Source organism: Cyprinodon tularosa, unplaced genomic scaffold (genome assembly GCF_016077235.1).
Source record: "Cyprinodon tularosa strain WSP-4 unplaced genomic scaffold, ASM1607723v1 ctg463, whole genome shotgun sequence".
In the NCBI taxonomy this organism is placed as follows: Eukaryota; Metazoa; Chordata; class Actinopteri; order Cyprinodontiformes; family Cyprinodontidae; genus Cyprinodon; species Cyprinodon tularosa.
The window spans coordinates 825,621-851,499 of NW_024039189.1; the positions used below are offsets into that span (position 1 = coordinate 825,621).

The following is a 25,879-nucleotide window of genomic DNA, read 5'->3' on the forward strand; positions in this document are numbered from 1 at the left end:
TTAGAAATCATTAACTTTGAATCCCACCCCCCAAAAACTAATAAGATTTAGTTGATTTTTAACTCATGGCACTAAGATTTTGGTGGTAAAAAATATCTATAAGGATCCTAATAATATTACGCTCATATGTAGATTACAGTATAAACAGACCTACAACATTTTTTTTTCCTGTTAATAATTTTAAATAACATTCAGAAAACATAGCAGAGTTGTAACCTTTGGAACTGTACACTAACCTTTACGTCCACACAGGGCGGGGAGCAGAGTCACACATGGCTCAAGAGCCTCACGTTAGCCACCCCTGTGCTAAACCAATGATTTATGTGTGAAAAAGCTTCACTCGGTTTCTGGTTGCTAAAGTGCAGACTGAGAGATATTTTCACTCTCCCTCTGAATGCAGAGAATGTGCTAAAAGCTTCAGTAGGAGGATGATGAGGATGGTGATAGGGAGCTCCAGGTTACCCTTATCTCTCCCGGTGCTTAACTCTGACTGGCACCCTATCAGCGCTCATTCTCCTGTTCAACACGCTCCCCAAACTTTCTGCTTACAAACTTCACAGCACTTCTGATGCAGGATTGTCTTTAATCTAGATGCCTTGACCTTAAATATTTTCTGTATCCCTGGAGTTTTTTTTAACCTACCAAATGTCTCAGAGAGTGTGTCGATCACTCACCTAGTCCACTAAAAATCTTAGAGTAAGTCACAAAGCATTGCTTTGATTAAGCTCTATGATCATGGTTTGGCTAAAGGAACAAGACAGGGCATTGGCTGTCAGGTGGCCTGGAGTCTTTCTGTATGAAGTTTGCATAGTCTCCCTGTGCATGTGTTGGTTCTGTCTGGGTACTCCGGTTTCCTCTCACAATCCAAAAATATTAGGTAAATTGGCTTCTCTTAATTCTCCTTAGGTGTGAGTGTGTGCATGGTTGTGTGTCTCTGTGTTGGCCTGCGACAGGGGTGGGTGGATGGGTGGGTAGGTGGAAGGAAGGAAGGAAGGAAGGAAGGAAGGAAGGAAGGAAGGAAGGAAGGAAGGAAGGAAGGAAGGAAGGAAGGAAGGAAGGAAGGAAGGAAGGAACGAAGGAAGGAAGAAGAAAGAAAGAAAGAAAGAAAGAAAGAAAGAAAGAAAGAAAGAAAGAAAGAAAGAAAGAAAGAAAGAAAGAAAGAAAGAAAGAAAGAAAGAAAGAAAGAAAGAAAGAAAGAAAGAAAGAAAGAAAGAAAGAAAGAAAGAAAGAAAGAGCCTCTAAGGCAGAGTTCCATAGCCTAAAAAAGAATAAAAGGCCCATCTCACATTTCCTGCAATAACATCTTGTGGATTTTTAGAATGATCTTTATTTTGCCTCTTCCAGTCTATTTGGCCATCAGTTAGTGATCTTCTGCTCAGGGGTATTTGGGTCATGCAGAAGTTCAATGACTGAAAGCACACCAGCGGGCAAATTTTTAATGTATGCTTTGAAATGTCCTGAACACCAGATTTACATAAAGTAAAAAATCATGTGTTGTGATTTTAAACAGGTTGTGCATGAAAGTAAAGAATTTTCACTCTACTGTCTTTCTAATATTTTTGCGGAGCCTCTGGCATTACATCTTATTATTGTTACCGGTAATCTTTATTTTGAGGGTTAACATTTCCTTAGCTATTTAATGTCGTTACATTATGTTTACGAAATAGAAAAAATAGTTTAAAGACATAGTGCATGGCAATGAGACAGACTTGTTTGAACTAACATCAGAGATGTTTTAAGATCAACAAGGCCTGAGGATCATCTTTCTTTAACTTTCAAAGCTCTGCTCCAATCCCGATGTGAGCAGAGCTGCACAATCAGCACCACTTTGTTGTTCAATGAGATAAAGTGTCATTTATTTTATTCTTTATATGCAAGCTGTCTGTATCACAAATCCTGTGCAAAACAAAGTATTTCTATTTTCTAATCTTTACTCCAGGGGAAGACATTTTTTTAATTAATTTTAAATTTGTTTGGTATGATTAGATATTATGTTTGTTCAAAATTACTGCATTGTGAAGGAAATTGGAAATGTGAGCTTTAAAAGTGGCTTGGGTGTATTTGCATAACAAAAGAAAAAAAAAATGACAGATGAAAAAAATAATAATTGTCCTACCACCTTCATGTAGGTCTTTTTATGGGATTGTAATAGAAGCATACTGTCAATATTTGTAAAATTGAAAAAGCTAGATTCTTCCTAAAATAAAATAAATGGAAATTTATTTTATTTTAGACAGGAAAGCTATTGTATTTTATTTTATTTTTTTTAGGAGAGTGTTGGGCTAGTGGTCAGAGCAGTGCGCTTGTGCTCTGAGAAGGTTGCAAGTACCTTGTTCCACTCTGGGTCCCTGAGCAAAATCCTTAACCCCACACTGCTCCCCGGGCGCCACACAATGGCAGTCCACTGCTTCCCAAGAGATGGGTTAAAATGCAGAGATACATTTCTCCAATGTGAGATCAATAAAGTTCAATTATTATTATTAACTTTGATAATGAATATCACACCTAACAATATGAAAGTGGAGAAATTTCTATTTTTTCTTTTCATAGATAATAGATTTTAATGGAGGTGAAAGGTGAGGTGCAGAGTGTGAGGATCCAAACACAGTGTTTAAAGCCTTTGTTTTTTAAGGGCAGCTAGATAGTTTCTGTAGTTATTGATTACGCCACTTTGTGGTGTGTTTCTAAGCATGGCCTGCAGATGGCGCCATTGACAAATAATAGATTCAGAGCATTTTCTGTGAAATTTCTAAGAATGTCAATAATAAAGACTTTCAAATATAAACAACTTACTAATTACATTTTTGTGAATTCCAGGCAAACTGACTTAGTATGAAACTACCTAGAGCAAAATGTTTTTTCAATTTCTATTTCATTTATAAAAGAAGAAAAAATCATATCAATCTTCTATGCGGAAATATAACAGTGTCCACTATTAAAGGATCTATGAACTAGAATTAATATATTTGTTTGTTTTAGTTTTACTAAGCATGGTCATGATAACAGCTTCTGTAGAAGCAAAATAAATAAATAAATACTTGAATAGTTCATGCCTGAAGACCCAGAGAGGCACAGAATATTTAAATTAGATCTGCCTCTAAAATCTCAGAAAATTAGAAAGCTCACAGAAACACTTTGCTTCTCTCCGCTTTTGATTAAAGTTTAAGTAACTGTTTAGTGAATAAAAATAGGTCTCTTATTCTCTAACCTGATGTTAGGTAACATTCTCTGTTTGAGAAATAATAATTGATTAATCCTTTTCTATCAGCCAACACTATAAGATAATGGTAAGCATAATCAGTCAATACAATAATAAAATTATATAGGAACATCCTTATAACCAACTATTGAGCTCACAGATACTTTTCAGAAATCTCACATTTCTCTTAACATTTCATCTTATTTAAGGTTTATCTGATTTTCAACATTCTTTATCTGTAACAGTAACTGTAACTCTGCAATTGATTAATGTATGAGTTTCACTTTTTCAATAAGCAACAAAAAGTATCCCACTTTCCACAACATTCCTATTTCTTTAGATTTATTTGCACAAATATTTCCAAGATTTGTATTTTCTTTGTGCATCAGACTATTTAGTTGAAATTAGATTTTTTTTTTAAAGAGTCTTTTATAATACTAGAAAAATAATGACTGAGACAAACTCTCTCTGAAATGTTTAAGGAAATAAAATATTTCAGTAAAAATACCTGCATCTTACATCCAGTTTGTTTCTTACATTCAGAAAAAAACATTTATGCAGGCTCTTTAGAGACAGCATAAATGTATTTTCTCCATGTGCCACTGCTGGGATTCCCTGGAATTAGATCCGTTATCAGACCATGACCCCCCTCTGATGCCACATCAATTTTTTATAGAAGAAACAGCATCTATGTGCAGCTGAGAGGGAGAGATGGAGCAAACAGCAGTCTGGACTGTTAGAACACCTAATAACCGGGTGTCATTGCAGAATAACGTGGCAACACATGACTTGTCAATTTCACACTTTAATTTGCTACTGTCACAGAGGAATTCAGGGGAAGAATAAATGAGCCCTGTCTTCACTGAAAAGGGAACTTTGTGTCATCAGAACTGTGTTGTTCTGAGTAACAATGGAGAAACTGTGAGGCTCCCATATCAACAGATTGTATGTGTTTGTTTACCGTCTAGTATTTGTTAAGTGGCAACTTGTGGTGAATTTACTGGATTTCCTCTATCTGTGCTTTATGCTTAAATTACTTCAGTTTTTGTGGTACCTCTTCCTTCATGTATGATTATTGTGTTGAAATTAGTCTAGTCCAACATGTGTTATCTCCGGATAGTAACAGTTTTTAATCTTACCTTGGTGTATCGCATAAAATCCCAATAAAGTCAATGAAAGTTTTAGGATGTAATGATATAAGCCCCCTGCAACCCTGCATGGACAATAGGCTTAGATTTGTGTATGGTTTCATAAATAGATGATCAGATAACTTTTAATATATTTATTTAGTAACGTAGGATGTTTGTTCTTATGTTGTTTTGTTTGAATACATTAAATTAAATAAAAATCCAGTTGAAAAATAGAACATGCTGCAATAACTATGTGTTCATGACACAATAAAATTTTTAATGTTTCTTATTAAATTAGGAATATTAAACCAAAGCAAACTAAAGACAGAACAACATCATTTAATATTTCTTCTTTGGTTCTGTTGAGTAATTTGTATAAATTAGGGCATCACACCATTTTTTACTTAATTCGGAAGCAAGTATACTGAAGTTTTCTCAAGATTTTATAATTTTTAACCATCTTTTGGAAAATATTTTTTTTTGGGTGTCTTTGGCTGTATTTATGCAAACTACAGACGTTGGACAGCTGGCATATTTTTCTTAAAATGGATTTCAGAAATATTTTTACAGTTCCTTTTCTACAAAAATTTATTTATTCCTCTCATTTTTGAGGATTTTCTTTTGCAGTACAATGAATCTTTTAATCAGTTTATCTCATTTCATCATTTTATTGTGTTTCTAAGGTCGTTCAACAACCACATCCTCTGTGAAGAACGATGATTGATGGATCTGATGAGTATTTTTTGTGCCATTGACTCACATTCAAAATAGATTTTAAACACTCTGACGTTGCAGTTATATTTCAGGTTTAAGCCACTATGGTATGTGAATCCATGATTCAATAGATTCAGAGAGAGAAAGAATGCAAATGTGGAAATCCCACAGGGATTCAAAAACGCTGATACATGGTAACTTGGTTTCCTTTGGGAGGTTACAGTTTTTAGTAATTTTCTTTCTTTCTTTTGAAATGTAGTATTCTTTCTAATTGCCAAAAACAGAGGTAGAGACACTGAAATCAGTTTTGTTTCTGTTTAACAGATCCCTTTACCAACCCTGCTGTCACCTCACCCCTTCTTCTTTTGATACAATAAGTAATGAGTCTTGCCCCAGCTCCTCCCTCGGCAAGGTTTCACCGCTGATGTTCAGGTAAAGCAAATTCATTTCTTAATCTTGTGTCCTACTTTGTTAACCCGCAGCAACAATTTGAAGTCAAGTTGTCTCTGCTGTAAAGCTATTTCTTTTTGGAGAAAGGAATCCAGAAAACCTTTTACTATTGATTTGGCAATAAATCTGAATTCCAAATGTGCATGCTGTAAGAAATACAGATTTAAAATAAATGTCTCTCACTGAAACAGTTCACAATTAGACTCCAAAATGAATGCTTTGTACTACATGGTGTCACCGCCCTTAGATTTACACTGCCAACATCCTCCGCATGCTCCAGTAAATCCAAACTGTGATAAAATAGTAGCAAGTGGTCATTTGCATATGTTAAAACACAGCTTTGCGGTATCTATTTGTAACCTGTAAACTTATGTAAACAGCTCTGTGTGCATGCATGCTTTTCAGTTTGTATCCCTGACTCTAAAGACCTTTTTATTTTGAGCTGGTGTAGACAGTGAGATTCTTCTCTTGATATTGAGAAGGGATCTGAGAGTTTGAAGTGTAGACCTGAGTTAGGTTTTAAAACTACAGTAGGACCTAAACTTTGAAGTTCTGATGTGGCAGCATTAAATCCTTCATCTGAAAATGAGAGGCAAAACTTCAGACCTATCAAGATGTGGTTTACAGGTTTTCCTAGACTCCTAAGCTGAGTAAATCTTTGATATAAAGCAGGGGTCTTAAACGTTCTCAAGGCCAAGGACCCCCAAACTGATGGTGAGATGGAGGGGGGACCCCCTAATTTTATATATCCTATGAAATTCTGTTATATCAAACTGGTCCTATGGTCACTCTATTACAGATGTAGTAATGTGTGCATTGATGACTGATCTTCTGCCTCCATTTGTCTGTTTACTACAGTGTGTTGAATTCATGTTAATTTGTATTTAAAGAAATATAACAAAAAAAAGTCTAATCAACCAAATCTTTTGCGACCCCCATGCAGTACCTCCATGGACCCCCTAGTGGTTGTGGACCCCCTGTTGAAGACCTCCGATCTAAAGTATTCCAGAGCCTGAGTGTTGTTTTGGGGAGCTGACCATCCTCCGATGAGCTATGCCTCTTAGGAGAGTTTTTTTACTCCAACAATTAGGTCTGGACATTGTTTGCTGCAATGAACTACACACATTTGGTGTAGGCGAAAGCCGTGTCATGATCCTGATGTGTGTGAAATGTTTTTGTGTTTGAGGTTAAGGTCTTTCCAAAACTGAGGTTCTCTGTTGGGGGGCATGGCTACCAGCTGCTGTCTTCTGAATTGGCTGCAGAAGATTCAATGAGCAGGTAAGTCATCACTGGTTTCACCTTAGAGAGTTTTATACACATGATATGCTGCTAATTCTTACTGCATTCTTGCTGAAAGGTTTTCTTGAAGTTAACTGCTGCAAACTGCAGCATATATTTTGTCTTTTAATTCCTTTGATCAGTGCAAAGTAAAATTGATTTAATTTACGATTGCATAAGTGAGTTAGCAATCAGTAAGGCTGTTGCACTAAATCTGATTGCTTACATAACTAATCCGAAACCAGTTTTCCCCTTTCTCTCTGCAGCTTTCTCAGCTTCCTGTTCATTGTTGCTTCATTTCCAACAAAGAGTCTCCAGAGTACCTCTAAATCTGCCAAGACACCAAGAGTGATTTCTCCACCATCAGTCCCACACAAGTAAATGTGCAGGAGATGCTTCCCTCTGCCAGTGAAAAGGTGGGTGAATGACAACCATGAAAAAAAGAGTTTACCACCGCTTGTCTTTTTATCCCTGTCCCTGGACACAGATGTGTTCAGCCAGAAGTGCATTATGTGGAGGAAAATCTAAGCTGAAAGCTCTCCCTCCTACCCTTACAAAAAAGAAAGCAGCGGTGAACATTTCACAGTGATTAGATAACACAATCAGAGAAACAGTAACATCAGTAAACTTGGTACCTTATTGTCACAGTTAGAGGACAGCTGGTATTATCAGTGGATCTACCTAAAATCCTACCATGTTGTTATTAGCTACAGGTCCAAGGCACAAGGATTTTTCTGACTGAAATGTTAAAATGTTTTAAAACCCACTGAAAGATGCTTATTTATTTCTAAAGGTCAACAAGTAAAATAACCTCAACCATGCACAACAGTTACAATATCTCAAGAAACTGCAAAGCAACTATGGACAGGAAAGTGAAATTTAAAAAGTAGAAAAACAACAAGAAAGCAGGACCAGCAGCGGGAAGTGGAAGTGAGCGATGGGAATTAGTAGCTTAAATGGTTTGTTAAATGTTCAAGAAGTGTTCCAACCGTCATTGTGGTCTAAAAGTCTGGAAATTATTATATCATCATAATTATTCTATGGTTTTTGGACTTATATGTATCACAGTAAGAAAATTTTTTTTTCCACAAATGGAGAAAACATGGAGCAAAGTTGAATGTTCCCGACTTTGGTCAGACTCCTTAAATTACACTAAAATTACATCAAAGATACATCTAGGTGGCCACAAAAGAACCAAGAACTGTATCCGAGGTGCTGAAGAAGTGCCTCTCTTGCCTTTAACGTAAGTGTTCAGAGAAAGAGACAGGTCCAAAATGACATCCATAGGAGATTACTGAAGCCAAAACCATTGACCACAAGAAGAAATGAAGAAAAAAAAAATCCTTATGATTCCTAAGATATTTCGTGAAAAGTTCTGGGAGGACAGAAGGGCGTCTTTTGTAAAAACTTAAATCAAACATAGTGGTGGTAGTGTAATAGTCAGGGGAACTGTGTTGCTTTAGGACCTGGATGATTTTTCATAAATTATACACTGCAAAAAATGGAAATCTGTATGAGTTATTTTTGCTTAAATTGAGTGAATTTTGTCTTGAATTGAGGAGATAAGTGAGACACCTTGCCCATGGAACAAGACAATTTACATTTAAAATAAGAAAAAAACAATTGCTTTGTGTTATTTCAAGTGAATATTATCTAATTCTCTTATTTTAGGAGTAGAAATACTAATTCCATTGGCAAATCATCTTATTTACATACTAAAATTAAGGGTAAATACACTTATTTTAAGAAATTTTGTACTTATTTCTAGATGTTTTTTGCAGTGTAGGATGGTGAAAAATGCTCCATTGAAGATGGTTTTCAGGGAGACTCTTCCTCCACCAGGTTGTGACCCTAAGCTTGTTTCTATAAGCAAATTTTAATGCAGCAAAACAGTGATCCAGAGCAAACCATCTGGTATAGTCAGAGTTTTGACAAAGCTGATTAAAATGCTGCGGTGTGATGTTAAACAAACTGCCCATGCATGGTCGCAGTTCTATACGGCTGAATCAATCAGTTTCTACAAAGAAGAGTGGGCTATATTTCTCCCTCATTGTAAAAAAAAAATGTTTCTTATTATTTTTTGATAGAACAGGGCCAGGTTTGAAAAGGGTAGTTTGTTTTCTCAACCATCGTTTAAAACTTTCAATTTTTATTTACTCAGCTAACCTTGGTCTGATATGTTGAGAAGAAAACAAAAGTAATCCATACAGGGGAAAGTACTTTTTCACAGCACTCTGTATTGCATTGTATTGATTTTCACCATTCCTCTGTGCTACATAGTTAGGAAAGCTAAATTTTCTCACACACTTTAATGCTCCAATGATGAATGAGCCCATTAAAGCCATTTAAAGCCCTCTTTTTGTTTGCGGTGTGCACTGGAATCTTCTTTTATCCTGAAAAGTGCTGTGCTTGCAGGGTGTCCCTCTGCTCCCTGGGAACAGCCTCTTGAACTCATACGCCCCCAGAGCCAGAGAGCAGACATGTCAGACGTGACCTTTTTTTTTTTTTTTTTTGTTTCTAGAGCATGTCTCCCTCACAGCTACACGCCTGCAACCAGGGGGCAGATGGGGATGGTGACTCATGCCGCCCTCCCCGCTTTCCTTTTTAATCTAGACATTTGACACAGGGATTTAAAGGATATCAAAAAAGGCTGTTGTGTCGCTGCTGCATCTATAAGCCTCCGAGCTGCAGGTTCACAGAGCTGAGGATGCATAGCAGTGAGTCAGCACCGATTTAATTCATACACCTACGCTGAGATGCAAAGGGGTTTGCTTTCAAGCTGATTTTAGCCTTTTTTCCTCCCTTTGCAAATTAATTATCCCATGTCACTGCATTGAGATCCTCAAGAGTTTTCCTTGCTTTTAACTTTGCGAGGACTCTTAGGGCCGGATTTATCAAAGGTTTGCGTGTATTAAAACGTGAGCTATTTCACTGCGCACGCAAAAAAATGTACAAACTGATCTATCAACAGCGTGCTAAAAGGATTTGGTCTTTAAAACGTGCTAAATAGCGCCTCTTATCCATTTAGTACTTTTTCTGCAATGAATATTCAATATAGGGCGTTTACACGCAAAAGTGCGTCTTGTGGGAGGAGAACATGTAAATATATTAATTTAGCACTCGCAAAGTGATTTATCAAACCTGAAAGCAATTTTGCTAACGCTATCTGACTCTATATTTAACACGTTTCAAAAGAAGGTGCAAATGGTCTGTATGCGTAATTGCGCACACATGGCAGCGGTTATTGTCGCAAGAAGGAGAAATCGAAATGAAGCAAGGAGACGCAGAGAACGCATTTTTTCACTCCGTGTGAATATTTTTGGAATGAACGAGGAAACGATCATCAAAACATATCGTTTATCCAGCATTGCCATTTTGGAGCTGTTGGGGGAACTCCGAATGGATTTGGAGCCAGGCACAAGGAGGACCCACGCAATACCAGATATCACAAAACTCCTTGCAACATTGCACTTTTTTGCATCTGGGATCTCCCAATCTCGTTTTTCAGAAGTGCTGTCCGACGTTCTAAATGCCATGTCGCCCTGACGCCCTACCGGAGAACCCCGACACCCTGCGCCTGTGGAGCAACATGCCAATGCAGTCATCTTATCCACAGTCACTTCTTGTGAGCCATTTGGTATGTGCATTTTTCTACAGGCCGATAAAAAACACCTGTTTTATTTTTGTTTGTGTGTTTTTTTCTTACTGCGGTGAAGTAGAAATTCAGCCACATACCACCTTAGGGAATAAAGGTTGCCAAAGTTTATATATATATATATATATTTCTTTTTTTGGAGGGGGTGGTGTCACTGTAAGATAAAAATTTCTTAATGCACTAGTTTGCACAAACTACAAACTACTTTGCCGCAAACCACAAAACGCGCAAAACCATCATTTAAATAGGGCGTCTCCAACAGTTTTGCGCCTGCCACCAGTTACGCAATCGCTCTTGTTAAATCACCCGCAAACCATGGTTCAGCCCCTCGCGCAAAATTCCACTTTGCGAGCGCAAATTACTGCACGCAAAATTGGATCTTGATAAATCCGGCCCTTAGTGGAAAAGTGGAGCAAATTTAACAAGATGAAACTGCACAATCAGGCTGAACTCTGTACACATCTGGTAGTTTATTCTCATTAAACCCCCTTACTAGTCATCAGGGGTATTGTACTTCATGTGCCTATATGTTACCACCAGTGCAAATGATCCTGCGGCAGACAGTGATGCCACAGGGACCATGGCTTCTAATGAACCCCACTGAGACTCCTGTCATCATCAGGTCCTCCACCGCTCAGGCCCTGACTTATAAGATTGGATAAAGCTGCATCGAGATAAACCAGCCCCAGACCACACATTCAAGCTCCTCATTGACCAGCTTACATAATGTAACTAACTACCAGAGGAGGATGATGACAGCAGAGGGTAAGAAAGCCAGTAGAGTCTGATGCATTAGCATTAGAGAACTGTCTATTAGATTGTGAGAATATCAAATAAGGAAAGGAGTTGAAATAAAAAATAGATTCTCCATTTTAAATTACCTACAGTACATGCATGTAACAGTCAAATTACCTAATTTATAGAAGTAATCACTCACAAGTAATAAGTCATGTCTCTTCATCGGTCATGGTTAAACTTGAATAGTCATTCATTTTATTATTTAGAGTGTTAATATTAGCTAAGGTAGGGTGGATTTTACTTACAAACCTGGTAAAAAACATAAAGTGTGACCAAAACAGAAGAAATATGTAAGGTAAATACCGGTACTAGTGTTGCACAGATGCAGATACCAGTATCGGGGGGGGGCCCCGATCCAGTTCTAAAATGGTGGTGTCGTTATCAACAAATAGGGTACAGATATCATTTTGAGAGCCAAAAGTTTATTCAACTATTGTCATCCATTTCAGGTAGGCAATAAAAAGTTCTACTGGATTCACTTTGTATTACGGTAGTCTTTTTCCTGCTTCACAAAGGTAGGCAGCAGCTTGACAAAGCCAGGATGGCAATTATTTTACATCCAAGTAGTATTCAGTTCTTCATATATACACACACATCAATTTCAAACAGATCGGGGGCAAAAAAAATGGCATTGGTGCAACACCTTCAAAACACAAGCTGACTCTCACCCTCCGGCTGTCTCCATTTTCATGAAATCACTGAATACACTGCTTCTGAAGGCTGAACAAAGTCTAAGATCTCTCATGCCCCCCCCAAAACATATATTCACATCTTAAAGTTGTAGTGGAGGATGTTCTTTTTCAGGCTTGATCATCAACATAAGTGGTTCTCCTAATTGTCAATTCATTCTGGTGATATGTTTTTATGTAAGGACGTCCTACGTGCTCGTCCCCATTTTCACTTACCTGTGGTGAGCCTGACATACTGGAAAAAAGTGCAAATCTGTTTTTGGAACGCAAGCTTCTATGAGCGATGCAAACAGCAACTTATAAACAGAGCGTGCACGAGGAGAAATGGGCTTGTGCACACTCTTATATACAGGGCTGTGCATGTGCATTATTTTTTTTTAAGTGGAGAGGGAAATATCCTCTTCTATACCTTTAAATATTAGCTAACAAAGAACAAACGCTCCCCTGTGCAGTTTGGCTGCTCATAGAACCACTTCATCTTAACTTAATCATTGTGCTCTGCCTCACGTTACCTCTCCCTAATTGCAGAAAGCAGGCATTTGTTTACGGTTCCGGCACAGCCTGGTTAGATAGCTGCTTCCTGGAGGAGGCAGCTCTTACATAGATGTTCTCAGCTGGTTTTCACAGGACAGGGATGGGCGTCTCCTCAGAGAGCAGTAGCCAGCGAGATTACCAAGAGATGCATTGATCAAGCGAAATATTATATAAAAAGCTCTAAAACTAGATTTTGCATCATTTAGGCCGTTTTACACTTAGACTACATTTTCTTGGTCAGACATAAATTTCAAATAAGTAGTTTAAGCTTGTGGCCTAATGTGAATATATGTGAAAAAGCTCAAAGGTAATGAATACATCTGCAAGACTGTGGTATAATAAGTCCTTCCATGAGAAGGAAACACACAAAGATGATTTAGTGTCCAGTCATTCACTTCATTTTACTACACATAAAAGCTGTCAGAGCTCCACTCCGGTGTTGAACTCACTTTTATTGTTCAGTTGTCAAATGTAACAGTGTCACCAATCATTAAGGGGCAGAGAGTAAATGGTCACATAAAAAAATAGAAAATCAACAATGCAAGTGGCCTCATGGCGGGAATGTTCCCTGTTCAAACATAAAGGTAGAGTCTGAACAGCGTCCAGACTCAGATGTGTTTGATTTGCACATTTCTACAGGATCTAACTATCTCAAACAGAAACAGTCCTTTTCTTAGTTTGTTTTCTAGCCATGCAAACCATCCATGTGTTGAGTCAGTGTCTTTGAATGAGCTGGCACTTTCAATATAAAATATTCAAACTACTGGTTGACATGAATCTGAATCCCCTCAGCACGAAAAGAGAAGCATAAGGAAGCCAGAACTCCCCAGAGCTTCTCTTCACACTGATAACGGAGGAGGGAAAGAGAAGTTTGCATCTTCACCTTGAGCATCACTCACACTTGACAGAAGTTTGTGGAGAAAGTCTTTGGTGGAATTTCAAAGAATGAAAAATACTCTACGTCCCATCAGTATGAAGCATTTAGCTTTACTACTACACAGCAATCTGCTGTTAGTCTCCAAGAGAGGAGAAAATAAAACATCACATGATATGTGAAGGACTGCTATGTGAAGAGGTGGATGACTGCACCGCTGTTTGTAAGAAAGACACCCACTTACCCATTTTACCCTCCATTACTGTTTTGATCAGCTGAAAAAATACAACCAAATGGAGGTGCCTTCAGGTCACCTCTGTATTTCAGCCCTGTGATGAGTAGAAAAAGCTCCTGAAGCCTAATAAACAAACTGAAATGAGGGACAGATGTTGCATCAGCGACTCTAATACTGTAAATATCTGAAATGCCTGGTTTCCAAAAAAATCTTTATTGGATTAATGTGGATTAAAGTCATAAGAAAAAAAAGGATGTCTGCATTAAGATTGCAGAGTTAAACTCCTCTGTACTAACAAAAATAAAATAACATAACATAAGATGAGGGTATGCTCATTTTGTCATTAGTCAAACTCTCTTGCAGCATAATCTTTGTTTTTTCATTCAACGTGTAAGCATTACTCACTTGTCATCATTAGTTATCTTGTCTAAGGGTTTTAATGCTCCACTGAACGGATATTAATTACGTTCATGAATTTGTCCTAAATGTAGCTGGCATGTCTGTGCATGTGTGTGTGTCTAAGAGCGTCTGTCTCCTGCAACTCAGGGGACCCCAAGGGGGTTATTGTATATTGCACGAGGAACAGCAGGGGTCATCCTTGTCTGGCTGGGCGGCATAGTCCATCTGTCGAACAATTTCAGCGAACAGTTCGTCTACCATGGTTTTGCTTTTGGCCGAGGTTTCCATGAACGGGCAGCCCCACTCCTCGGCCAGGGCCTGGCCCTCACCCGAAGATACCTCCCTCTCGCTTTCAAGGTCCACTTTGTTCCCCACCAGGATCACAGGGACCTTCTCATACCTGAGGATGCACACACACAGAAAAAAAAAACAATTTGTAGCAATGCAATAAGTGTTTTTTTTTTTTTTTTTTTTTTGTAGAAACATAAAACTATTTGCATTTAACAGGCCTGGAACCTGCATATATAGACCCAGAAAATATGTTTTATTGCAGCCAGATAATCAAACAGTTCCCCAACAGAAAGCTTTAGAAATTTCTTAACATATTCCTACAATAAATGTGAGTGGTAGCAAAATAAACTTGTTTCCTTGTCCAACCTTGTTAGTCCTAATTATTTGAAACTGTTTTGTTAGGAATCCAGTTTGTGTGGCCTGTTTGTGTGTCTCCGTTTTCCACCACCAGGAGGTGCCCTGTCTTCGCTGTCCCTCCCTGCACACCTGCGGCTCGTTGGATCACTATCTGGAGGAGTATTTGAGCAGTGGACTGTCACTACCTCGACGCCAGAGTGTTGGCCAGTTTTGGGTACTCTAGCCAAGCTGAGTTTAGCTGAGTCTAACCTAGCTTTGCTTCTCTGAGTCTAACGAATTTTTGTCCTTGCTCCCCGGCAGGAAGCTTTCCTGTGTTACTGGATATATGGACCTTCTCTCCCCTGGAAGGAAAATAGCGAGTTACACTGAGCAGGGGAAACCTCCACATGTTCCGTTCAAGTACCCATCGGAAATCCAAGTGACAGTCCGCTCCATTACTCCTCAGGGTCCAACGCTTGTCTAACCTGTCCGCCCTCCAACTGTGCACCCTTTTCTGGAATTACAACACAGTCTGGATTCAAGGACTAACAAGGCCCCCCTCAAACGAGAGTTCTCAACCTAGCAAAAAATCTCAGAGCTTCCATGATTCCCACAGAACCTGAACTAACCACTGAACTTCTCTTCTCAATTCCAGTTCCAGGTCACCGGCTCACTGAGTCCCAGATTCAACTCCTTTGACTCCTTCAATAAACCAGCTAAACTTTTGCCTTGTTCTCTGAGATGTTATCTCTGCAATTGGGTCAGAATTGTAAACGGATCATGACACTCTTTACTTAACTGTAAACATAAGAAAGTTCATGAGAAGCAATTATATTGTAGCCGTTTCTTGACAGGCCATTCAGTTAGGTCGCTAATTTTATGTTTTCCCCATTTTTAAGAGAAATTGGCTACAGTCTATTTATACCTAAGATATACATGATGTCATAGATTAGTAATCACATGTATCTAGAAACTCTGTTCAGCTTGGAAATAAAAACAACAGGCAATAAGGTTTTATTTCATGGATAACAAAAAAAAAAACAATAAGAGACACAGGTTTTAAAACAGATATAATGATCATGGTAATTTTCTTTTTTAGAGCTGAAGCTTTTTTAGAGCTGAAGGGAGAGAAGTCTACTCTTAATTGAAAGCTTGCATTTCACTTTATTACTAAGTAGCTGTTATTAAAGAGAAAAAAGGTTTACAAAAAATGAAAATAAAAAACATTATGTAAATTGCTAAAGCTTGACAAAGTATGCATGAAAATAATATTTACTTGTAAGGAGTGAATCAAACAGAACCCAATGCATAACACGTGAAGTGTGAAGAAAACTAACTTCTCATTATGAACCAAGTGGAAACGATAATACTGACTTGGTAAGTGGAGCATGAGTAGAACTAAACAGATACTTTGAATAATCAAATGAGCAAGGCATGAGATAAAGAAATAATCCCCCCCAAAAAACAGTGAAAACCAGAAAAAAACACCTCAAAATCAAGAAAAAAAAAGCCCACAAAAATCGGATCCACCATACTTTCCTCCTACACCTAAGCATGGCCAGTATTTCTTTTGCAGGTGTTAATACTAGAGGAAAAATAGTCAGCACTCTAAGGAATCAGTAGAAGGTAATTAAGAAAAACAATGTTTTTAAAACATCCTTTCCAAGTAGAAACAGTCTTTGTAGGAGGACAGAAGACTGCAGCATATAACCAACTGATCTGTGAGCCAAGACAGCAGCAAGTGCCCATGATCCTTTGCATGCTGTGAAGCCTCGTTACTTAATTGTCATACAAAGAAGACAGTTAATAAATGGGCACCAGAGGGAATGGAGATGCAGTTTTAATAAAGTCATCTCTGCATCAGGATTGAAAATGAGGAACATGGCAGCTCTGCAAGACATTTTGTACACATCAGAGGGAATAAAGCCCCAATGATCAGAGCGAGCACACATCAGGAGTATTCACAGCCTCTAAACAACATGTTATTCCTTTCATCCATCACTGCGCACAATGCAGCGGCTGGATCTGTCATTCACTTAAATAAACCCTAAACTCTCATTAACATCAATATGTTTTACACATTCTGCTACCACCTTATGAAATATGCATGCTGTTTATTTATTTGCAGAAAGAAAAAAAAAACACTAATTTGCTGGAGCAACAAAGAATATGTCTAGTTCTGTGTGGAAGCGGGAGAATGCCGCAGCTTTAATGTCATTCCAGGTCGGGCGTCTTTCAAAGGTTAGAGCTGCAAGTTTCGGCGTTAAATAAGCTTGAACTCTCAGACTTTGATCTACTCATGAATACATTATCCTGTGAACTTTATTCTTAACTATCAGTCTCTGTCCCATGGATCAGCTCACCAGCCGGAGACCAACCACCAGGAATCAGGGGTTGAACTCAGAGCTTGACCGAAAGCATGACAGAAATCCAATTTCAGCTCAGAGCCTACTTGAATGAAAAAGTACAACATTGGGTGAGTGAACCCAGATCTCATAAATACTTCAGACCTCTTTCATTGGTGGAAGGTGTCACCATTAAACCCTTTCCTTATTTCATCTTAAAATAAATCAGAACAGATTACAAATATCGAGCAGGAGGATGTTTTAAATTTTTTTTAAAGCTGTTTGCATGTGGGGAAATAGATTTAAATGCATGTTTTTAGGCTTCTTCACATTCATAAGCCCAAACTTTAATGAATTTTATAGGGCTTTTAAGGAATAGACCAATATGAGATAGTGTGTCAGTGGGAAGAAAAAGGAAAGGGACAAAGACAACATGTCAGGGATAAAGATCTAAAGAATTTCAAAATAAAGTTAGATTATAAAACATCTAAAGCTTACATCCTCTCAGAAAACACAGTCCAATCCAAAAGCTAAAGATTATAACACAACTTTAAGTTTTCTGGTCAGATAAGAATAAAATAGCCAGAGGAAATATTTTGGTGATATCTATGGAGATAATTTCTGCAGCAGGGGAAGGAGAAATTGATGGAAAGAGGGATGTAGCCAATACAGGACACCTGCTGGAGGCTGCAGAGGCTTGTTATTCAACTAATAACAAGGAGAGTTGGGCTGCAACCATAAGAATGCATGAAGAGCAACCATGCTAGAACTTTCCAGCTACAGTCCAGACCTCATTCAAAATCACATTGTGTGATGGGACTGGGAGTTCACTGCTCTCCATTGTACCAAAAAACTAATTACATGGCATCTCCCATTTCTAGACTTTTAACAAAAAAAAGAATATATTAGTGGTAATTATGACCCATTTGTCTTGCTCTATCTCATATAATCCCTGAAAAATGCATTTAATTCCTGGTGGTAATCTAAGAAAATGTGTAAACATAAGATTAAAGAATCTCTACTAGGGAAGAAAAGCAATGTATTTTTTTGTTTAAATCTAAAAAAAGGTTAAAAGTGTCACCTTGTAACCGCGTACAGTAGAATTCTGTTTTACAACAAACCCACCATCAATTAGCTGACATGTTATAAGCCATGTTTATAAGCCCTTTTTTGTAGAAACACTTCAGAAGATCTTAAAAAGAAATTAATAAAATGCATTAAGTTGACAGAACTTAAATAAACAAATCCCAAAATACCAATTATTTAAGAATTATTTGCATTATATTTCTGCAAAACAATTACGATTTGGAACTAATTTGTATATTTTATAAATGATGTCCTTCGGGAATTATTGTAAATCATAATCTTTCTGCAGGAACATTTCTTTTCTGCATACAAACCAACAAACACATTAAGATAAAAAGAATGTAAAGTCATCGCTTACAATGTGAAACAGCTTTGAAAAACATGTTAACTGGTTTTCACACTGTGGAGGCTTAAAATTGGCTTAATTACAGAACTATTGCCCCCCGAGGGCACATTAACATGTGTGTGCTGTAAAGGTCTCAAGTGATTGGAAATACAAACACCTGGTTTATTCCAGGATTAAAAATGACTTCCTGAAAGGACAGCATCTGGAAATAAGTCAGGAACATTTTTTCAACTTAATAATTTAGTTTTAGCTCAGCTTATCTAGAGAAATCAATCTACTTTGTGCAAAAAAAAAAATGTTTATTATAATTTTTGATTCCATAGAAAAACCATGGGGTCTAAAATCTAGAAGAGCTTAAATTGACTAATTGTCAATTAGGATGGTGGTAAGACAACTTTTGTTAAAATTCATCTAAGGTAGTATTTTCTTCTTTGAATTGAGAAATTTATCCTAATTTTTAATGTAAATATTTTCCAGATTTAATTTTCCTCTAATGGGCCAAACTAATGAAGGTGAAATTGTCTTGTTAACCTTCACTTTTGAAGATGTTCTGCGTGAAATGTTCCTCCCAATGCCTTTAGTGTGGCCACACCAGCGTTTAGTGCTGTCTGGATGTAAGAGGATTGCCTAGTACCAGAATGAAGGACTTATTTAACTTGCTAACTTCACTTCTAAAGCTGTCCTTGTAAATTTGCTACATACAGGTTTCTCACTGGACTCTGTTTCCACAGATTCCCCTTGGGATGGACTGTAACTGCTCCAACAAAATGAGCTTGGAGGTCAAAAACACCATGTAATCTCAATTTGCTCTCAACAAGGTACCTGCCCTCATTTTGTGCAATTGTATGCATTTTATTTTAATGAATATTTTTAGAAACAACTTTGGACTGTCATTTGATTTAAGATCAAATCATGGTCAAACAGTTAACTCTACACACATATGTAATAAATGCAGCCATAGGAGAGAGGGATATTAATAATATAATTTATATAAACAATATATATTAGCTAGTGGTTACAATGTTTCACTTGAACCAAAACTACATAAATCAACACTTTTAATTCCACTTAAAGACAATCATCATAGGCCCACACATTGTAGATGGGGCAGCGTATGAATTAAATGCAGCAAGGGATCTATTTCAGATCATTAGTTTAAAGCAAAGAAAAAAAAAAACATTACAATAAATATATTTGTATCCCACTTTAAAAAGGATCATTGGAAGCTTTGCACATACAGTATGGGACTCATTTTAAATGGGAAAACAGAGAGAGTTGCTACTCTCCCTCTGACTGCAGGCAGGGCGTCCTGTTTAGTCGGACTGCGGGTCACTATTTTGGAGGAGGGAGGAGCTCACAGCAGCCCTCACTGCTGGGAGAAAACAGTAAACTCAGAGCAATTTCTGCTTTCACCAAACTTTCCAAATGTGTTAAAAATGTTTTGGATGTATTCAGTAAGTATTACAGCAAGCACATTAAATAGTTGAAATATAATTATATTAAAAAAAATTTCAACTCTGCATATAAAAAAAAAAAAAAGGTAATTTATGGAAAGATCCTCTTCATACAAGAGAAAAAAAGGGTTTTAAGGAAATAGCATTTATCAATTAATCATTAATCAACCAGCAAGATCAATTCGTTAATTAATATATTGCACTCCTACTAGTAAAAAAAATCTCCTCTAATAGGCTGAACGATATTAGGACGACATGCGATGAGATTAATAAAGGTTGTGATAAGAAGCTAAAGGACAATAAGAGAACAGAGTTTTACAAACATAAGGAATGTTTCATTCAAAACCTCCAAGCCATATCTTCAGAATAACTTGACCTTCTCATTTACTAAAACTTTCCACGCTGCTTTCAACAGCGAGTGTAACCAGATATTACAACTATAGAAAGCCTAAAAGCAGGACACCCAAATAATCAGCTAACACTTATAGTAGTTTAGTTTATTATTTAATATCTAAATATAGCATTCAGTAAAAATGATTCATTTGATATACATTGTGCAGCTTTAACAGGGTTTATACAGGAATGATTAACTCTAATTTAATGATTTTTAATGCTCTTTTAATACCCTTATAAATAATTTTAATGCCATCAACAAATACCCATGACTCCCATATATACACGGCAAATTCCTTCATCGTTTCCGATGGCAGGCTGCAATTCCTCAATTTCCAGCCGCTTTTGTTGAAATTAGCATTTTCCCCCCATTCTCTAGCCTTTTCTCCGCAGCGAGCTTCTTTTCCGAGCATACGGCTTTAAGATCAACCGGAAGCAGTTCCGCGCAAATATATCGCAATATATTTGCAAATATATATATTGTTTAATAAATTGTTTTTATAAACTTTTTTTTTCCTAAATAAGGCATTTTAAATGCCAAAATCATCGCATTTAATGAATTTTAATGCCAAATCAGGCCTTAATTTAAAAAAATAATTATTTAATGACTTTTAATGACCCACGGAAACCCTGTTTAATATGAGCTATATAAAAGGAAAAAAACAGGAGTGCATATGTCGATGCAAAGCTTACCTAGCGTTGATGTCCTACAGTAGCATGCTTTGCTGAATTAGTTGGCCTATGCAGTAATTTTCACATGCAACTTATTTAGGCTGCACTCAGTAACATTAACACATTGTAAACACATAAAGAGAGAGTGCATATATATATATATATATAGTCATAATAACAGATGAGAAAACCAATGGTCTCTGGGTGTGGCATGGTGACTGCCAGGAATACTAAGGATCCAAGGCAGGGGGCAGAGGATGTTAACCACTCTATCCCTGGAATGGACTGTCTTTTATCTGTTAGAGCGAGGCTACTCCGTCCTACGGCACATAAAAACATGAAAAACAGATGAATAACAAAGGCTGGTTGTGTTTGGGCTAGTAAAACTACATTTCACACTTTAGCTTCCAGCTTATGAGCCAGATGCCAAACAGCAGAGAAACACTTAGACTGCAAACACCCAGACACTTATCTATAATGCATGATGCAGACCATCTCACGCAGGCCTTGCTGATGAGGAGTAGAGCCTAGAGACATTAGCACTTCTGGCCTAAATCCTGGTCAACATCATCAGCACGAATAAAGGGGAAAATAATTCTTATCAAGCCCAATCAGGTTTTACTGGAAACACTTACTGACAAGGATAAAAGGTTTCATTTTTTTTCAGGCAGGCATTGATTAGAAGCTGCTGAGAGCCTCTAAGGGGTTTCCTAAAGCTTATTAAAACAAATTCCCTGCATCTCCCTTAATCACTTTAAACTCTGATGACAAACACTGACCACGAAATGCCAAACTGGGTAAAACAAACATACGCTTAACTTGAAAGGCTGCATGTATAGTATATCCTTAAATGTGATGAAGAAGAGTAAAACCTCCAGCAAGCTCAAAGCCCCGTGTGGGGAATCGCCCTGTCTGGATTGAGCTCATGCTCTAACAAAGTAAATCACCAAATAAATCTGAACTACAACCCCGAATCAGAATCAGAATCAAGTTTATTGCTAAGTAGGTTTGCACTTACAAGGAATTTGACTTGGTGTTGTTGGTGCAGACAAAAAACAAAGAATATTAACAACACAGAATATGACTGTGTATCTGTTCACACTGAAAAGGATGGTAGAAGAAAATGAGATCTAAATAATTCAAACTCTTATTCATGATTGTTATTGTCAGAAAACAGGGCATTCGTCTTAACAAAGACATTAGATATGCTTGTTTAAAAGTCTGACCAAGTCAGACAATCACATGGAAGCAACTTTTTCACTTGTTTAGTTGTTATGTTAAGAAAGACAAAACATCCTTAAAGAGGCAGTTGTCTGGATCAAAATGCTTTTTGAGTTTCAGAGGAGACTAAGATCTGAGCAAAAGATCCAATACTATAAATATCAGATACCCATTATTTCAAAACATGTTGCAATATTCTGTTGTCTGTTAATTTATCCTCAATATCAGCTTCTTTCCCCCTCAGCTGCTTCTGTATTTTTACCCAGTTCAGCCTCATTTTTGTTAAATATTCACCTTATGTCAGATTGTTTGCTCTCCTCTATAGCTGCCCCAAACCACCTGATTAACTCACCTAAATCTAATGCCGATCCCTATTGTCTCTCAGTATATAAGCTCACTGGTTATCTTTATTCTTTACTGCTTCTTTTGATTGCTTGTTTTTTTTACATTGGGCCCTTGATTTTACGTTATTACATCATGTTCTACTCACCCATATTAGTTTTGTGTCATTTGGAGCTGTTCGGTTATATCCAAGTAACGTCTTCCTATGGGCAACGAGTTGAAGGCACAAACTAAACTGTTCATAATTTATTCTTTATGGTACGCTAGCATTTATAACATGTAGGCGAATCCCTGTCCCCCAGACAGCCGCGGTTATATTTTTTATATTTATATTTTTTCAAAACAAAGCGGCGCGTGTATGATGTCATCCAAGCGCCGGACTGTAGTCGTGACAGGCAGCCCGGTCCACAGGCGGTTACGCTCTACACCTTCTATTCATTCGGCTGGCTAATCTGAATCGTTAAATTCCATTTGGAGAGCGAGATCATCTGTGGTAGTAGCACTAGACATCTTCCAGGCATCTAGCAGCAGCTCAGAGGACAGGATAAATGAACGGTAGCCGGCGCACGCGGATGACGTCATACACGTGCGGCTTTGTTTTAAAAACATATAAATATAAAAAATATAACCGTGGATGTCTGGGGGACAGTGATTCGCCTACAAGTTATGAATGCTGGCGTACCATAAATTATAAATTATGAACAGTTTAGTTTGTGCATTCAAGTCGTTGCCCATAGGAAGACGTTACTTGGACATAACCTAACGGAATATCTTCAGAACAGCTCCAAATGACACAAAACTAATATGGGTGAGTAGAACATGATGTAATAACGTAAAATCAAGGGGCCTATGTAAAAAAAACTGGCATTTCCCTTTAAAGCTCTATAAGTTATTTGTGGAAAATTTTAAACCTCCACCATGTCAATTCTGATTTCCAGCTCAAGTTCTGCTTACCTCCTATTCTAAACATACAAAATATGACAGGTTGGATCATTGTGAGAATGGAAGAGAAAAATCTGGGTTAAATATTTCTGCTATCAGAACTAAGGTATTTATTGATATAACTGGATTTTTTTTTTTTTTTTAACAGTGCAGACCCATCAGAAGAGCAATAGTATATTTGGTTTTCACCAACGTTTAGCAGACTACCACTTCTGAAGGAAAGTCAACTGGTAAACTGAAAACAACTATAACACATCAATTTTCGTCTTTGCTGCATACAATTTTATTCCCTAAATCCTAATCTTACTTTGGGATATCAATTCCCAGAGGAATTCCATCGAAGGAAAAAAACAAAACCACAAAATGCTAAAACACGAAGATGATGTTGCTTAATCTGCATTTCAATTTTAGGTTCAAGGTTATGATGGTAGGGTCGACATCTGCAGTAAACAGCATGGAAGCACATATCTATCCTCTTGCAAAAAGCTATTTTTTTCCCAGTGTTTTATTGTCATCAGCTTAAAACAATTGTGTCCACAAATGCCAGATCTGAAACTAAGGTCTCACTCAAGTACTAGTGAAAATTAAATAAATATCTTAGTGGATTTACCAACAAATTTTTATAATCTAAAAAACTGGTAACAAAAAAAAACAACAAAAACAACCCATGTTTGAACCTTCTCTGGTTTGGTGAGTCAAACAAGGAAAAGCTTTTACATGTTTATATTTAGACAGACTGTGGTTCGTTCTTAAAATTAAAAATATTTCCTTTTTATTCTTTATCCATAACCGTGTCTGTTCTAAAATAAATGCAATAATCAGCTCTCAGCTTAGATTAAATAACATCATTTTAACTATCTGTCAGTTTGTTCACAAACTGACTAATTGTTGACAAACATATTTTAATAGGTGAATTTGTATTCAGCTTGGCTGGGAACTAATAAACACTGCAGCTAAATAAATGTCCGACTGAGATTAATAAAGCTCAAAAATGTTCACAAGTCACATTAGTCACGTTTAACCATAGGCCTGAAATATCTGAAATATCTATGTTCAAAGGGGGTTTAGAGTTACGGGTGTTAAAAGTTTAGGTCACTCTGCAAGTCTTTGATTTTGCTGAGCCCTTCAGGGGATGGACCATAAAAAATAATAATCCATTCTGGGTAAAATACAGGTCCTGGTCATAAAATTAGAATATCATGAAAAAGTAGATTGATTTCAGTAATTCCATTTAAAAAGTGAAACTTGTATATTATATTCATACATTACATACAAACTCATATATTTCAGATGTTTATTTTGTTTAATTTTGATGATTACAAATGACAACAAATGAAAATCTCAAATTCATCATATCAGAAAATTAGAATATTGTGAAAAGGTTCAAAATTGATGGCCCCTGGTGCCACACTCTAATCAGCTAATTAACTCAAACCACCTGCAAAAGCCTTTAAATGGTCTTTCAGTCTAGTTCTATAGGCTACACAATCATGGGGAAGACTGCTGACTTGACAGTTGTCCAAAAGACGACCATCGACACCTTGCACAAGGAGGGCAAGACACAAAAGGTCATCGCTAAAGAGGCTGGCTGTTCACAGAGCTCAGTGTCCAAGCACATTAATAGAGAGGCGAAGGGAAGGAAAAGATGTGGTCGAAAAAAGTGTACAAGCAAGAGAGATAACCGCACCCTGGAGAGGATTGTGAAACAAAACCCATTCAAAAATGTGGGGGAGATTCACAAAGAGTGGACTGCAGCTGGAGTGAGTGCTTCAAGAACCACCACACACAGACGTATGAAAGACATGGGTTTCTGCTGTCGCATTCCTTGTGTCAAGCCACTCTTGAACCACAGACAGCGTCAGAAGCGTCTTGCCTGGGCTAAAGAGAAACAGGACTGGACTGCTGGTGAGTGGTCCAAAGTCATGTTCTCTGATGAAAGTAAATTTTGCATTTCCTTTGGAAATCAAGGTCCCAGAGTCTGGAGGAAAAGAAGAGAGGCACTTCATCCACATTGCTTGAAGTCCAGTGTAAAGTTTCCACAGTCAGTGATGGTTTGGGGTGCCATGTCATCTGCTGGTGTTGGTCCATTGTGTTTTCTGAGGTCCAGGGTCAACGCAGCCACATACCAGGAAGTTTTAGAGCACTTCATGCTTCCTGCAGCTGACCAACTTTTTGGAGATGCAGATTTCATTTTCCAACAGGACTTGGCACCTGCACACAGTGCCAAAGCTACCAGTACCTGGTTGAAGGACCATGGTATCCCTGTTCTTAATTGGCCAGCAAACTCTCCTGACCTTAACCCCATAGAAAATCTATGGGGTATTGTGAAGAAGAAGATGCAATACACCAGACCCAACAATTCAGAAGAGCTAAAAGCCACTATTAGAGCAACCTGGGCTATCATAACACCTGAGCAGTGCCACAGACTGATCGACTCCATGCCACGCCGCATTGCTGCAGTAATACAGGCCAAAGGAGGCCCAACTAAATACTGAG

At 37.6% G+C, this 25,879-nt stretch overlaps 1 protein-coding gene across 1 annotated transcript in view; it reads right to left on the reverse strand.

The window, feature by feature from the left end:
* Nucleotides 1-12,879: 12,879 nt before the first annotated feature.
* LOC119793927 (ras-related protein Rap-2a) overlaps nucleotides 12,880-25,879 on the reverse strand; it is a 42,319-nt gene continuing 29,319 nt past the window's right edge. Inside the window, exon 2 of the mRNA XM_038301228.1 lies at nucleotides 12,880-14,355. Within this exon, the coding sequence (XP_038157156.1) occupies nucleotides 14,118-14,355 (238 nt within the window). The 3' untranslated portion in view covers nucleotides 12,880-14,117. The remainder of the gene's footprint in view (nucleotides 14,356-25,879) is intronic.